The 15842-nt window shown below is 47.4% G+C and overlaps 1 protein-coding gene across 1 annotated transcript in view; it reads left to right on the top strand.

Moving 5' to 3' along the window:
- The first annotated feature begins 7723 nt into the window (after positions 1-7723).
- The window catches only part of AARSD1 (alanyl-tRNA synthetase domain containing 1), a 34596-nt gene continuing 26477 nt past the window's right edge, over positions 7724-15842 (top strand). Inside the window, exons 1-3 of the mRNA XM_069751874.1 lie at positions 7724-7945; positions 14211-14316; positions 15483-15611. Of these exons, the coding sequence (XP_069607975.1) occupies positions 14278-14316; positions 15483-15611 (168 nt within the window). The 5' untranslated portion in view covers positions 7724-7945; positions 14211-14277. The remainder of the gene's footprint in view (positions 7946-14210; positions 14317-15482; positions 15612-15842) is intronic.

Below are 15842 nucleotides of genomic sequence, written 5' to 3'. Positions count from 1 at the left end.
TCTGCATTTCAAAACGTCACTACTTCACTTCCGAGCCCCGGCATGTGCCCAAACAGTGATTTACCCCCACATATGGGGTATCAGCGTACTCAGGAGAAACTGGACAACAACTTTTGGGGTCAAATTTCTCCTGTTACCCTTGGGAAAATAAAAAATTGCAGGCTAAAAGATCATTTTTGAGAAAATAATTTTTTTTTTTATTTTCATGGCTCTGCGTTATAAACTTCTGTGAAGCACTTGGGGGTTCAAAGTCCTCACCACACATCTAGATTAGTTCCTTTGGGGGTCTAGTTTCTAAAATGGTGTCATTTCTGGGGGATCTCCAATGTTTAGGCACACAGGGGCTCTCCAAACGTGACATGGTGTCCGCTAATGATTGGAGCTAATTTTCCATTTAAAAAGCCAAATGGCGTGCCATCCCTTCCGAGCCCTGCCGTGCGCCCAAACAGTGGTTTACCCCCACATATGGGGTATCAGCGTACTCAGGATAAACTGGACAACAATATTTGGGGTCCAATTTCTCCTATTATCCTTGGCAAAATAGGAAATTCCAGGCTAAAAAATCATTTTTGAGGAAAGAAAAATTATTTTTTATTTTCATGGCTCTGCGTTATAAACTTCTGTGAAGCACCTGGGGGTTTAAAGTGCTCAATATGCATCTAGATAAGTTCCTTGGGGGGTCTAGTTTCCAAAATGGGGTCACTTGTGGGGGAGCTCCAATGTTTAGGCACACAGGGGCTCTCCAAACGCGACATGGTGTCCGCTAACAATTGGAGCTAATTTTCCATTCAAAAAGTCAAATGGCACGCCTTCTCTTCCGAGCCCTGCCGAGTGCCCAAACAGTGGTTTACCCCCACATATGAGGTATCGGCGTACTCGGGAGAAATTGCCCAACAAATTTTATGATCCATTTTATCCTACTGCCCATGTGAAAATGAGAAAATTGAGGCGAAAAGAATTTTTTTGTGAAAAAAAATTACTTTTTCATTTTTACAGATCAATTTGTGAAGCACCTGAGGGTTTAAAGTGCTCACTAGGCATCTAAATTAGTTCCTTGGGGGGTCTAGTTTCCAAAATGGGGTCACTTGTGGGGGAGCGCCAATGTTTAGGCACACAGGAGCTATCCAAACGCGACATGGTGTCCGCTAACGATGGAAATAATTTTTCATTCAAAAAGTCAAATGGCGCTCCTTCCCTTCCGAGCCTTACCATGTGCCCAAACAGTGGTTTACCTCCACATGTGAGGTATTGGTGTACTCAGGAGAAATTGCCCAACACATTTTAGGATCCATTTTATCCTGTTGCCCATGTGAAAATGAAAAAATTGAGGCTAAAAGAATTTTTTTGTGAAAAAAAAGTACTTTTTCATTTTTACGGATCAATTTGTGAAGCACCTGGGGGTTCAAAGTGCTCACTATGCATCTAGATAAGTTCCTTGGGGCGTCTAGTTTCCAAAATGGGGTCACTTGTGGGGGAGCTCCAATTTTTAGGCACACGGGGGCTCTCCAAACGTGACATGGTGTCCGCTAAAGAGTGGAGCCAATTTTTGATTCAAAAAGTCAAATGGCGCTCCTTCCCTTCCAAGCCCTGCCGTGCGCCAAAATAGTGGTTTACCCCCACATATGAGGTATCAGCGTACTCAGGACAAATTGGACAACAACGTTCGTGGTTCAGTTTCTCCTTTTACCATTGGGAAAATAAAAAAATTGTTGCTAAAAGATAATTTTTGTGACTAAAAAGTTAAATGTTCATTTTTTCCTTCCATGTTGCTTCTGCTGCTGTGAAGCACCTGAAGGGTTAATAAACTTCTTGAATGTGGTTTTGAGTACCTTGAGGGGTGCAGTTTTTAGAATGGTGTCACTTTTGGGTATTTTCAGCCATATAGACCCCTCAAACTGACTTCAAATGTGAGGTGGTCCCTAAAAAAAATGGTTTTGTAAATTTCGTTGTAAAAATGACAAATCGCTGGTCGAATTTTAACCCTTATAACTTCCTAACAAAAAAAAATTTTGTTTCCAAAATTGTGCTGATGTAAAGTAAACATGTGGGAAATGTTATTTATTAACTATTTTGTGTCACATATCTCTCTGGTTTAACAGAATAAAAATTCAAAATGTGAAAATTGCGAAATTTTCAAAATTTTCGCCAAATTTCCGTGTTTATCACAAATAAATGCAGAATTTATTGACCTAAATTTACCACTAACATGAAGCCCAATATGTCACGAAAAAACAATCTCAGAACCGCTAGGATCCGTTGAAGCGTTCCTGAGTTATTACCTCATAAAGGGACACTGGTCAGAATTGCAAAAAACGGCAAGGTCTTTAAGGTCAAAATAGGCTGGGTCTTGAAGGGGTTAAACATCATATAAGAATAAACGATAAACAGTGATTGAAAAGAACAAAGGAATAGAAATCAGAGTCGGATATCGAGATTTTCTATGTATGCAATAACATTGTCATTTCCAGCATAGAAATCATTCTTGTCACCAATATATGATCTGAGGGGACATTCCCCGACAATGTGCTGAATTGTTTGATGGTCAGCTCCACAGTCACAGGCAGGAGAGTTAGATTTTTCCCACTTGCGCATAAGATCTGCACAGACACCAAAGTTTGATCTGATACGATTCAAAGTGACCCAGGTTTTCCTTAGCAGATTGAAGCCTGGTGGATTTTGAAAGTGAGGAAACGTTTGAGGCTCACCGTCTACTGCACTGACCCAAAGTTCACGCCATTTCTCTTCTAAATTGAAATCATGTTCATACAGGGTAATTGCGGTTCGGATGGGTGGATGTCTTGATTTCAGTCGCTGTATTTGAACATCTTAGATATTTTGATGTATGGGGAGATTTTCATTATTCACTACTTTGGTGTATTCTTTAAGTAGGAGTCTTCTCAGATTTGCAGGTGCGATATGGCTCAAGACAGGTAACCAGTGGACCGGCGTAGGTCTGATAGCACCAGAAATTATGCGCATAGAGTTGTTCAACTGATTGTCAATTGCATTCACATGACAACCATTAAGCCATACTGGAGCACAATATTCTGCGGCAGAGTACACCAACGCAAGGGTAGACGTTCGCAAGACAGGTGTGGAGGAAGCCCAGGAGGATCCGCAGAGTTTCTGAATAATATTATTGCGTGCTTTCAGTTTCTGTGCTGTCTTTTCCAAGTGAGATTTAAAGGTTAGGCTTCTATCAAGGATTATGCCTAAATACGTGGGATTGAAGTTGTGTTTGACAAGTTGACCTTCAAAACGTACTTTTAGTTCAGTCTTCGCACTTGCGTTGTGTAAATGAAAGCAACATACTTCCGTTTTTGATGGATTGGGCCATGGGGTACTCAGTACCAGGTCCTGCGGTTCACAGGGGGATGTCACGGTGGCTGACCCGGTCCGTGGCCCTGGGACGTCCGTGTAAAAGGGGAAATGTCTTTAAAGGGATAAAGTTTGGGTTCGCGACGCCACCTGTGGTATTCGATCAGGGTGACCGACGCTGCTTTAAGGGGTCCGCTGGGGTGATGTTATGGCAGCTAGATGCTATACCTTCCCACAGGTGAAGTATGTCCCCAGGGCTTCCCAGTGTGTACATGGTGGATGGTGAGAGGCGCAGTGAAGAACGAGGACACAAGGTTTCAGTCTCTTTACCTTTACTGAAGGCTTCAGCATCCACAGTCCAGAGCACCAGATCACAGGGCAGGCAGAGTCCGGCCGGTTTGGAGGCAAGTCCAGAGTCCCCTTGTCCAGGTGGAAATCAGTAGCCTTCCCTTGCACTGCAGTGGTGTAGTTCCTTACTGCCTATGGCTTCACATAAGGTCCTCACAGATGTAATGTCTCTCTCTCTGTCCCCAGTATAGGATAGGACAAACCCGTATGACTGGTGGCTTGAGGCTGTTTATAGGGACTCTAGCACGCCCCGGCCTCCAAAAGTTGCCACCGTGCCTCCTGAGTGGAGGGTGGACAGGTAACTTGCAATTAGCTGTCCTGCCGGTCTCTGGAGCAAAGCATAAAGGTCCTTACTCCCTTGGTGTTTCGGCCACCGGGATTCTGCGCCTCAGAAGGAGGCAGCCTGTGTAGGGCTGGTCCCCTTCTGGTATCCTCTCAATTTGCTACAACTTCCTTCACGCTCACAGCAATACAGTTCTGCCTTCAATGTCTCTTCCTAGGAGCTGCAGCTCTGAGGGCATGCACAGCTCCATGTCCTTTCTCCTTCGTTCACTGACAGGATCCCACCCCTGTCAGGGACCAACTAACTGAGCTTAGCTCAGTCAGCAACTGACTAACTTTCCCTACATGTAGAAAAGCCGCAGAGACACCATCATGTGTTTCTCAACGCAAGCAATAAATAGCCAGGCCTTTCACCGGGAAGGAACAACCACGGGAAGGGCAGCATCCAAAAAGGAAAACCACCTATGCCAAAACATGGAATCCATCCACAGACAGCTGTTTCGGGGTATTTGCCCCTCATCAGTGTGGAGTAGGAAACTGGCTATTAGGAGCAGTGCCTAGTAAAAGGACTATAAACATAAGGATGAATGACCTCGGGGAGCTCAAAACATCCAATACCGCGGAGACACCATCACGTGTTTCTCAACGCAGTGATCCAGAACACTGCCCCCATCCCTTATGGGAAATATGCAAATGCATGTAGAAAAGCCGCGGAGACACCATCATGTGTTTCTCAATGCAAGCAATAAATAGCCAGGTCTTTCACCGGAAAGGAACAACCACGGGAAGGGCAGCATCCAAAAAGGAAAACCACCTATGCCAAAACATGGTATCCATCCACAGACAGCTGTTTCGGGGCATTTGCCCTCATCAGTGTGGAGTAGGAAACTGGCTATTAGGAGCAGTGCCTAGTAAAAGGACTATAAACATAAGGATGAATGACCTCGGGGAGATCAAAACATCCAACACCGCGGAGACACCGTGTTATGGTGTCTCCGCGGCTTTTCTACATGCATTTGCATATTTCCCATAAGGGATGGGGCAGTGTTCTGGATCACTGCGTTGAGAAACACGTGATGGTGTCTCTGCGGTGTTGGATGTTTTGATCTCCCCGAGGTCATTCATCCTTATGTTTATAGTCCTTTTACTAGGCACTGCTCCTAATAGCCAGTGTCCTACTCCACACTGATGAGGGGCAAATACCCCGAAACAGCTGTCTGTGGATGGATACCATGTTTTGGCATAGGTGGTTTTCCTTTTTGGATGCTGCCCTTCCCTTGATTGTTCCTTCCCGGTGAAAGACCTGGCTATTTATTGCTTGCATTGAGAAACACGTGATGGTGTCTCCGCGGTGTTGGATGTTTTGATCTCCCCGAGGTCATTCATCTTTATGTTTATATAACTTTCCCTACAGGCGATCAGTTTTACCTATTTGGGGAGTGACCTAATAAATAGGAGCAGAAGCTCCCGCTGGTGGTCTGGAGTGTGAAATGTGTTGCATGTTTGTGATACCTGGATGCAGTTATCCTTCATTGCCTCCAAACGTAGCATCACTCTCCCCGAGAGGCAGGGCCGTATTTAGAGTTTCTGCTGCCCTAGGCACTTTTAGTGCTGCCTCCCCCTTTGGCGAGTATGACACTCTTCGCAGTGACTTTGCCATAAATCACTGATGTGAAAGTAGCCTTTTGCAGCAGATCCGGAAGCTTTTCCGCATAACGGATCACTTACGGCAACACTCACTTTTCTGCCCCATACTGTCTCCTCACAGTATTCCCCTCCCTCCTCATACTGTCTCCTCTCACATCCCCCTGTTCACCATCCTGTCTCCTCATATATTTACCCCCTCACTTTTTATACTGCCTGCTCACCTGACTCCCCATACTTTGTCTGCACACATCCCATCACCCTCACTCCGCATACTCTGTCCACATCCATTTTTCACATTGCTACTCATACTGTGTCCACACACATTCCCTCGTTCGCTCCCCATACTGTTTGCACTCATCCCCCCATACTGTTTCCTTATATTTGCCCCCCATTCCCCCATACTGTTTCCTCATACAAGCTCCCCATTCCCCAGTACTGTTTCCTCATACACGTCCCCCATCCTCCCATCCTGTATGCATGGCTCGGCTCCCCCATCCTCCCATCTTGTATGCATGGCTCAGCTCCTCCATCCTCCCATCTTGTATGCATGGCTCAGCTCCTCCATCCTCCCATCTTGTATGCATGGCTCGGCTCCCCCATCCTGTATGCATGGCACGGCTCCCCCATCCTCCCACCCTGTATGCATGGTTCCCCCATCCTGTATGCATGGCTCCCCATCCTCCCACCCTGTATGCATGGCTCTCCCATCCTACCATCTTGTATGCATGGCTTGGCTCCTCATCCTCCTATCCTGTATGCATGGCTCCCCCATCTTGTATGCATGGCTCGGCTCCCCCATCCTTCCACCCTGTATGCATGGCTCCCCCATCCTGTATGCATGGCTCCTCCATCCTCCCATCCTGTATGCATGGCTCCCCCATACTGTATGCATGGCTCGGCTCCCCCATCCTCCCACCCTGTGTGCATGGCTCCCCCATCCTTCCACCCTGTATGCATGGCTCAGCTCCCCCATCCTCCCACCCTGTGTACACGGCTCCCCCATCCTCCCTCCCACCCTGTGTACACGGCTCCCCCATCCTCCCACCCTGTGTGCACGGCTCCCCCATTCTCCCACCCTGTGTGCACGGCTCCCCCATTCTCCCACCCTGTGTGCAAGGCTCCTGCATCCTCCTCCCGTCATACTCACCTTTCTCTCACCACCCGGCGCAGACCTTCCTGGCATCTCTGCAGCATCTTCCTTCCTGTATGAGCGGTCACATGGTACCGCTCATTACGGTGATGAAAATGCGTCCACATTCATCACCTTAATGAGCGGTACCACGTGACCGCTGAGGACAGGACGAGCTGCCAGCGCTGAGATGGAGCTGCAGCAGGCACCGCTGGAGGAGGGTGACTTTGAAGTCTTCAGGGAGGGGCGCTTGACCCCGGACTTTATAAAAAAAAAAAAAAAAAAAAACCTTGCTCAAGTGCGCCCCCCCCCCCCCCGCATTCTGACGCCCTAGCCACGTGCCCTCAAGCCCTGCCGAGAGGTTAAAGTGAACCTGTCACCTGAATTTGGCGGATTGCCTTGCGCAGGCGTGTACTTCGGAGGGTACAGCATGAACTTCAACCCAATATTGCGGCCAGCATGCAGCCAGCGGGTAAGGAAAGGGTGAATCAAACACCTGAAAACCCCGCCCATATGACCGCAAACCTGTCCCGCCAAATTCAGGTGACAGGTTCCCTTTAAGCAATACCACTGCGACCAGGACCCTGGGGCGCCGCACATGCCTATACAAGTACAGGCACTTTTGTGTAGACAGTCCTGCTCACACAAAGATACACATGTACACTTCCTTCCATGTTGCGCTCTGGAAGCCCTGCAGCGCCATCATCAGGCTGGTGGTCTTCTGTCTCTCATCAGAGCTACTGACCAGGTCCCCTGCCTCCTCACTACCTCTGCTAGCTGCTGGGATCTGCCTCCGAGCAGTCGGTGCTGCCTGACCGATGTGCACACCCGCTGACAGTGACACATCACCCGCCCCCGGGGCTTTCATGTCCCATTACAGGCAGCGGCGATGGGTTAGTCACCGCCCAGAAGTGAGCAGAGCAGCTATCAGAGCTGATGATAAGGAAGGCGACAGCTGAGAGTATGCGCATTGCTGCCATCCTGCCTGACCGCTGCGCCACCTAGCGGGCAGACCCAGATTCTCCTTCCCGGCGGCCATCTCCACTAGCAACAATGGCAGGAAATACGCGCCACGACGTCTGCTGAGAAATGACCCAAGGCAGCCTCCGTGCAGAGGAAGCCGCAAAGTATTGTGGGAGTTGTAGTTTTTGTCCGGTGCTGAAATCCCCGGCATGGCAGCTCCTGTATATACATATATATAGACATGAGGCGAATACTAGGGTGAGCCGGGGCCAGCTGTATGGGTGGGTGGCAAGTACTGCTAGTGTCTGTGTATAATGTGCCTGATAGAGGACATTTCCAGTCCTTTCCATAGCTGGCAGCACTGGGGCTTTCTGTCCAATGACGCTATTCTGTGTATGGTGGACAGGAGCCAGGATGTGCAGCTCTTACCCCATTGTCTCCTTACACGGGTGTCCTCTGCATAGTGGCCGTGTCCAGGTACTGTATAGCCTTCCCCTAGTGATGAGCATACGGGGCAGAGTGCAGTACCTGACTGTGGCCACTGTTGTGCTGGTGGCGCTATGCCACTCCCTCTGGCACTGTGAACAGGTGGTTAGCGGGGGTGCAGGGTGCTATGCCAACCAGGTACTGATGACCTATCCTAAGGGCAGGGTCAGCCGCTGTAAAGATGGGGGCGAGACTGGCCGCCGGCTCTCCTGACCTCAGCCTGACGGCGGCACGGATATACATGATGCTGTCGCGCTCGGGTCAGCGTACCCGCCGGCCAGTCCGTGCCCTGCGTTCTCATCTCGCTCCTTATACGGCCATATGACTGCCGTTCGGATAAGCCGCCAATCGAAAGGTCCAACCCCTTCAAAAGGAATGTGTCAAAAATACAGATTTTTTTTCTACAATTGAAAAACCGTATTAATATAATTTAATTATTTTTTAAGATACAAAATATTTTTAAAAAAATTTATATTTGTGTCTTGACACTCGCACACCAGCAAATGAAAATGGCAGCCCAGGGCCACAGCTACCCAGAAATAAAATATTATGCCAGATAATTTTATACACTTAAAAGTAAACTAACAAAAATTCCAAACATTTAAAAAAAAAAAAAAGTTCAAATTCCCTTTAAAGGGGTGTAGATTTTGGGGGCATATTCCAATAATAATGATCTTTGGGCAAAGTGAGTTTTTTCAAAACCTGAAGCAGTAAAAAAACAAAAAAAAAAAAGCTCAAAAAGTTGGAAGCACCACTTGTGTCTTTGTTTATTGCACCACTGGAGCTTTAAATGTGATTCCCCTGTCTCATACTCCCCTGCACCATCTTCATCGTTTTCCTGTGTTGCTCCCGTCGGTCTCCGGCGTACAGTGAGCCGCCGGCAGCTCCAGTGTTTCACTTTTCAATACCAGTCTATGGGAGCCCCATTCTGGCTGTCATAGAGGTGCATTGAGAGCTTGTGGTCAGTCACAAGATGGCGCGGTGGAACTGGAGCGGTGCCCAAAAACAAGACACTGGAGGGTGAGTACATGACCGAGGGGCAGGGGGCTTATATTTAAAGCGCCACTTCAGCACTGGAAAAACAACAATGCCGGAGTGGTGCTTGAAATGCTGAACAGCAAAGTGGTTTTTGCAATAGAAATTAATAGGAAGAGTCTTTCAAGTGAATCAAAAAGGCTCCTGTTAAATACACCACGTGCAGATACCCTAATTTCCCTGTGTCACCGCTTTTGTGGTCTTGGTCATCAAGAGTAGTTTTGCTGGAGGGGCAGGGGGAACTAACAGGTGCATTTCTTATTTAATCACTTTAAGGCATCCCCTGCTTTGCTCTCCCTTTAAAACAGAAAACTTGGCAATCCCTTTAATTATTATTGACATTTGCTTCTAGGAAAACTGTGTGACCACCAAGATGGGCGTCATTTCAGTTTCTAGGCAATTTGACTCCCATCTTTTTATTACTGCTCAATGACCTTAGATGTTGTGATGACACAGAATTTTATCTTAAATCCAAGAGGAATAGATTGTTATCTACATGTTGCCTTTTGAAGTTATGTGTTTCTTTCTTGTTGGTCAATAGTCTGAAATGTTGACTCTTCTCGTAGGTTAAATTGATAAGTCTATGTGGATGAATGGCTAATGTGTGCATCTTATATCGACTCCTACAAGTTATTGTCTGCCATCTTTGCAAGACTGTGATACAGGGTCATTGAACAATGATGTTTGCTAATATGTTGATTACACATTGTCCAATCCAGCTAGTTTGTCGACTTGCAAAACAGAGGAGGAAAAACAGTTCAAATAGATTACATAATCAAACAATGCGAGTTGATCTCATCACCATTCTTCCCCTTTACCTGTGAATGCTGGCTTGAAGGACATCTGTTAAAGGGCCACTGTCACCCCCTCCAGCCGTTATAAACTAAAAGAGCTACCTTGTGCAGCAGTAATGCTGCATTCTAACAAGGTGGCTCTTTTAGTTTTTGGTGCATGTATTCCCAAAATAAAGCGTTTTATAACTTCTCCAAAATACCTGTCTTTCGCCAGGGAGGCGGGTCCTCACCCCCCTGCTTGAACCACCACACTAGAAATATAGGAAAAAATGAGGTGCTCACTACCACGTTGGTGCTCAGGAGAAAAAATAGAACGTCCAGAAAAATAACTCCGGCACACAATAGAAGTCAGATGCAATTCATGAAGATTTATTGGAAAATTCCAAACGTTGTAAATGACGTATCAAATAATATTAATGCACCGCACACGTCTTAGAAAAAATGAACAATAATATTCATCACTCCACAGGTAATTTTTCGACGTTTCGGCTTATGAGCCTTTTTCAAGTAAACCTGTACATGTATCAGTAGTGGTGGTCCGACTAAGCGAGGTCCGTGGTGCGGTCATTGTGTGCCGGAGTTATTTTTCTGAACCACCACACTGCCGTCACTCAAATTTTCAGGGGCTCCGGGCTCCGTCCCCTCCGCGCTGTTTTCGCCGCATGAAATCCAGCGCCTGCGCTGTGTGGTAATGTCTCGTGCAGGTTCAGTAAGCTCTGGCCATCTGACGTCACAGCCAGGCTTGCAGACTGCGCCTGTGCGGTCACCCACCTTGGTAATCCCAGCCCCGCAGTGTGTTATGCATTATGCACAATGTGGGGCTGGGATTCCTGGGCATGCGCACTGCGTGTGTCAGCCATTCACCCGGCTCTCCCGCTGACACACGCAGTGCGCATGCCCAGGAATCCCAGCCCCGCACTGTGCATAATGCATAACACACTGCGTGGCTGGGATTACCAAGGTGGGTGGCCGCACTGCCCGCACAGGCGCAGTCTGCAAGCCTGGCTGGAACGTCAGATGGCCAGAGCTCACTGCGCCTGCACGAGACAGTACTACACAGCGCAGGCGCTGGATTTCATGCGAAAACAGCGCCGAGGGGGCGGCGCCCGGAGCCCCTGAAAATTTGAGTGACGGCAGTGTGGCGGTTCAAGCAGGGGGGTGAGGACCTGCCTCCCTGGATAAAGACAGGTATTTTGGAGAAGTTATAAAACGCTTTATTTTGGGAATACATGCACCAAAAACTAAAAGAGCCACCTTGTTAGGGTATGTTTCCACGTGCAGGAAACGCTGCGTGTCTGACGCTGCATAGAGCCGCAGCGTCAGACACGCAGCGTCCAGATGTTACAGCATAGTGGAGGGGATTGAATGAAATCCCGTCTCCACTATGCGTGGTAACACGCACGCGGCGGCCCTGCGACTCCGGACATGCTGCGCGTCTTTTCAGATCGCAGCATGTCCGTATATCTTGCGGCGACGCTGCATCGCCGCAAGATATAGCACAGGGCCCTATGGTGGGGAGCGATGATCCCGGATGTGTGCTGTGAACACATCCGGCATCATCGCGTCCCAGAAAGGGGGCGGGGCTTAGCGCAGAGCGGCTAAGCCGCTCCGGCGATACCGCCGGCCATCCTGAAAGTGGACACATACCCTTAGAATGCAGCATTACTGCTGCACAAGGTGGCTCTTTTAGTTTATAACGGCTGGAGGGGGTGACAGTGGCCCTTTAACTATGAAAAGCATTTACCGTATGACTCTGTAACATCAGACAGAGGACATCCAGTCATTCAAAGAATCGGAGACTCTTTACAAGAAAGCTGCCAAAACATCATGGGTCCATATGAGGGACACAGATTTGGCATTCTACAGGATGCCAGCTTAAGGGACCACTGCCTCGGCTGAAAACAATACAGATCTGCTCCATTGATCATTGCTGATTCTTGGATACGTTTGGGGTAGTCAGGATTTGGACCCACCGGTCACTTGAGTCCCATGGATACGTTTGGGAAAGCCAGGAATGGAACCCACTGGTCACCTGGCTCCATGGAGATGTTTGGAAATGCCAAATTGTGACCGTCCAGTCAACTGACCTTGTACTTTAATGGACTTCCTAAGCTTTTCGATACCTCCTCTCTGTGCATGCCCCAAGTGAGGTAGTTGAACCTGGAAGCTCTGAAGTCACAGCTTCTCTTATCCTGGCATGTCAACGGAAGGGTGACACTCGGTATTTTTGCACCATCTTGGGTATTTTGCTGGCCGGGACTGTGCCTACGTGATATTTACCTGTTTTGTGGTTCAATAAAGTATTGCCACACTGTTTTACTCTTAACCTGGGTTGTCTAAGTAGCATTATGCCCACATTAAAAGGAGAGCGGGCGTTTGCTGGGATGATCCCTGGTCCATGCGGTTTTGGTTAGCGGAGCAGGGCACCTACTGACCCCCGTGCCTCCACAAGATGTGCTACATCCCCTGAACTCATCCTTGCTGGGAAACTGGAGATGTTTGTCATACAGCTCAATGAGAGGTTGGATACAGTATGGTTATTTTATAGGAAACCCGTCAGCCGGCTCATGGCGCCCAAACAACAGGCAGCGTGAATCGGATCCTGATGGCATGAGTGCAGCCAGGTATACTTTTCTCTGTGAGGGTATGTACACATGTTCAGTATTTGCCGCAGAAAAATCTGCTGCATATATTGATGTGTTGGCAGGAATAATGCAGCATAAAATACATGCATTTTTATGCGTTTTGATGTGTTTTTGACATGGTTTTTGCATGCCTTTTTGATGCGTTTTTCCCATTCATACGAATAGGTGAATTCTGCAGCAAAAACACTGAATAACTTTCCAGTGTTTCAGAGACAATATAGTTATTGACTTTGCTCAAGTCCAGGGTCTGCAGCAGAAAATCCTGCTGGAAATCCTGATTTGTTGGCAGAAAACTCTACAAAAAATACGTACATTTTTGCTGCTTTTTTTTTTTTTTTTACATTAGTTTCTGTTACAGATTTTTCCCCACTCATTAGTATGGGAGAAATCTGCAGCATAAACTCTCCCAGACTTGACCTGCTGCAGATTTAAATCTTCAAGGAAAAAATAAACAATATGTGCATCAGACTTCACTTTGCTAGTGCTGGGAAATCTTCAGGTTTTGTAACAAAACTCAGAAAAAAGCAACAAAAATGCAACGTATGCGCAGACCCATAATGTAGTTAGAAGATCTGCTACTGAAGGTGATTGACGGGTTCTAGACACAAGTGAGAGACCTGTCAATCACTAAGTTGTTGGCTTAGGGCTTAGGACTAGTCTCCTCTCTGGTTTTGGTTCCCGGCCAGACATTCGAATTATGTAGACTCTCGCGTTTTAGAGAATAGCTGCCTTGCTCTGATTCATGGTGCTCGTGATTTGGGAACTAGGAATCAGCTGACAGGTTCCCTTTATCACAGAGTTCTAGGCCTCCCTTTATGTTAGATGGAGGCTGTGATGGATGCCTAACAGTAGCATCAGACGTCTGTAGCCTTCCATGTAAATGCGTATGCGTTGGAATGGATACAATTTCTATGGGATCCTGTGGGATGGAGAGGAGCTGTCTGCTACACTATTTTGCTTGAGAAGCTCTGGAGAGGGCAAGAAGCGTGCGCAAAATAGCGTGCGGTAAAGTATAAAAGATGGTAGCGCTCACCTGAAGGTGACATGTGCAGGCACAACTATAAAAGCGGTGAAAGCCGCTTCTGCTGGCCTATGGCTGGAGGAAAATAGTTCTTCCAAAATGGCTCCAAGAAGCCTTTAGGGGCATCTCTCATGCTTCTTGGAGCCATTTTATCTTATTTAAAGCCCCCAAGTGTTGTACCCACCTGTTTATATACCTTGAGAAAGGTGCCGGTTTGACAGAGAAACGCGTTGGTAATAAACACTGATTCGGAATCCCAAGGCTCTTCATTCCCACAGCAACCCACCTGAACTTGACAGTTTCTGTTTTTGTCATTACACTATTTTTCTTGCTGTAGTTTGGTCAGAAGGACATCTTAACGTGCCTCCCTCTGGCATTACATCCCTATGGACGAGTTAGGGTGTACGTTGGGTGCTTTCCCCAAATGTAAGACAAATAGGTGGTGTGAATAGAGACAATCATTTCGATTCTCTGGTCAATTCTTGTTCTTTGCTTCTTTACCCGTCCATGGAGCTTCATGATGTGTGTGTTTCCCTTCACAGTGAAGCGTGCAGAACCTGACGTTACCTTCCTGATACAGTACCCGATACGTCACCTCGTGGAGATAACATGGCTTTCTTTTGTCAGAAGGACAGCTACGCTACAGAGGTAAGTGTGTGATGGCAAAGGGGCTTGTGTGATGACTCTTTCCCCCTCCTAGATTGTCAGGGTTAGCGTTATCACCTATGCTTTGGGACTGGCTGACAATCCAACATCCATGAAGACTTCTCATGTAGTAAAATTAATGGGGTGAATGCCACCTTATGTGGCCCCTTGTTTATTTGCCGATCAGTGTATTCATTATGTTCAGGGGCCACCAATCCAGTCCAGCTCAGTTGCGAGTGAAAAAGTCATAGATAAACTTGCCGTTGTGAAAAAGCGGTTACACTTTAAGGTGAACCTGTCACCAGGGTTGGCCCATCTTCTTACGATCCCCATCCTCCTGCTTGCTTCACGTGGATGACGCGTCCCTTCATCATCCACACAGTCTCCCCGGCACTGCGCTCCTGCGCAGGTGTACTTCTCTGTACTGTTGAGGGCAGAGCACAGTCCTGCAGTGCGCAGTTGCCGGGGCTCTTTGATCTTTTCCTTCATCTGTACGCTGTAGTACTTTGCTCTGCCCTCAACAGGACTGATAAGTACGCCTGAGCAGGAGCGAGATGCCGGGGAGCCTGTGTGGATGATGTAGGGAATGGGATGTGTCAGCCATAGGAAGCAAGCAGGAGGATGGGGATCGTAAGAAGATGGGAGGCGCCGGACCAAGAAGAACGACACCCATCGGACTGGATCGGCACCCCGGGTGAGTATAATAAGTTATTTTTCATCACTTGCAGGTCGGGGGCTTATATACAGCATTATAGAATGCTGTATATCAGCCCTGAAAGGTGGTGGCTGTGTCTCTTATCGGCCAAAACTGTTGACAGGTTCCCTTTAAGTGCTGTGTTGCCCCTAGCAAGGAAACCTAGAGAAAGCAAAACTGCAGCAAGAGGCCCAGTAAGTGGCTTAACACTGAAATCATGGTCTCTGTCCTTATTTTATGCTGCGCTCAGATGGGGAAGTATAGATCTAGTGACGGATTCCCTTTAACTCTCCATACCTTTGTATGGATAGCTAGTTACATCAGTTAATATTTTAATATTATCCTGGCGGTGCATTGGTCGTAGCCCTGAATCAAGCTCCTCCATGAGTATAACCAGCAGTACCGAGTATAGGATTTCTTTTGTGCCATTATGACTTATTTAGGGCTTTGTGAAACATTTCTTTATGTTTCTAAGCTGCTGACAGAAGTGATATCATGCAGTCCTGCTCAATTGAAGGCGGAGAATGGAGGGAAGAAGGAGACGCTGTCTGGATTCAACATCATACTGAAGGACACTGTTCTGTTCCCTGAAGGCGGAGGACAGGTAACAATGAATTATCACACACCAAGGAAGGATATCATTACATTGCACGCAAGGGTTACGTGACCTGGAACGTGACCTAATCTAGAGAACCTTGTTGGGCAATCGTTGTCCATAATGCGACTATTCCTTCTCAAAGTTAGGTGCTTCCTAGATTGATTGCTGAGGGTCTGTCTGGTCATACGGGCAATTGAATATATGGCTTATTATGAAGTACATGTGTGGGGTCCACTA

The sequence above is a fragment of the Ranitomeya imitator genome, chromosome 2, assembly GCF_032444005.1.
Source record: "Ranitomeya imitator isolate aRanImi1 chromosome 2, aRanImi1.pri, whole genome shotgun sequence".
Taxonomy (NCBI): Eukaryota; Metazoa; Chordata; class Amphibia; order Anura; family Dendrobatidae; genus Ranitomeya; species Ranitomeya imitator.
The sequence above is the reverse complement of the archived record's forward strand: the minus strand, read 5'-3'. Positions and strand labels throughout refer to the sequence as shown.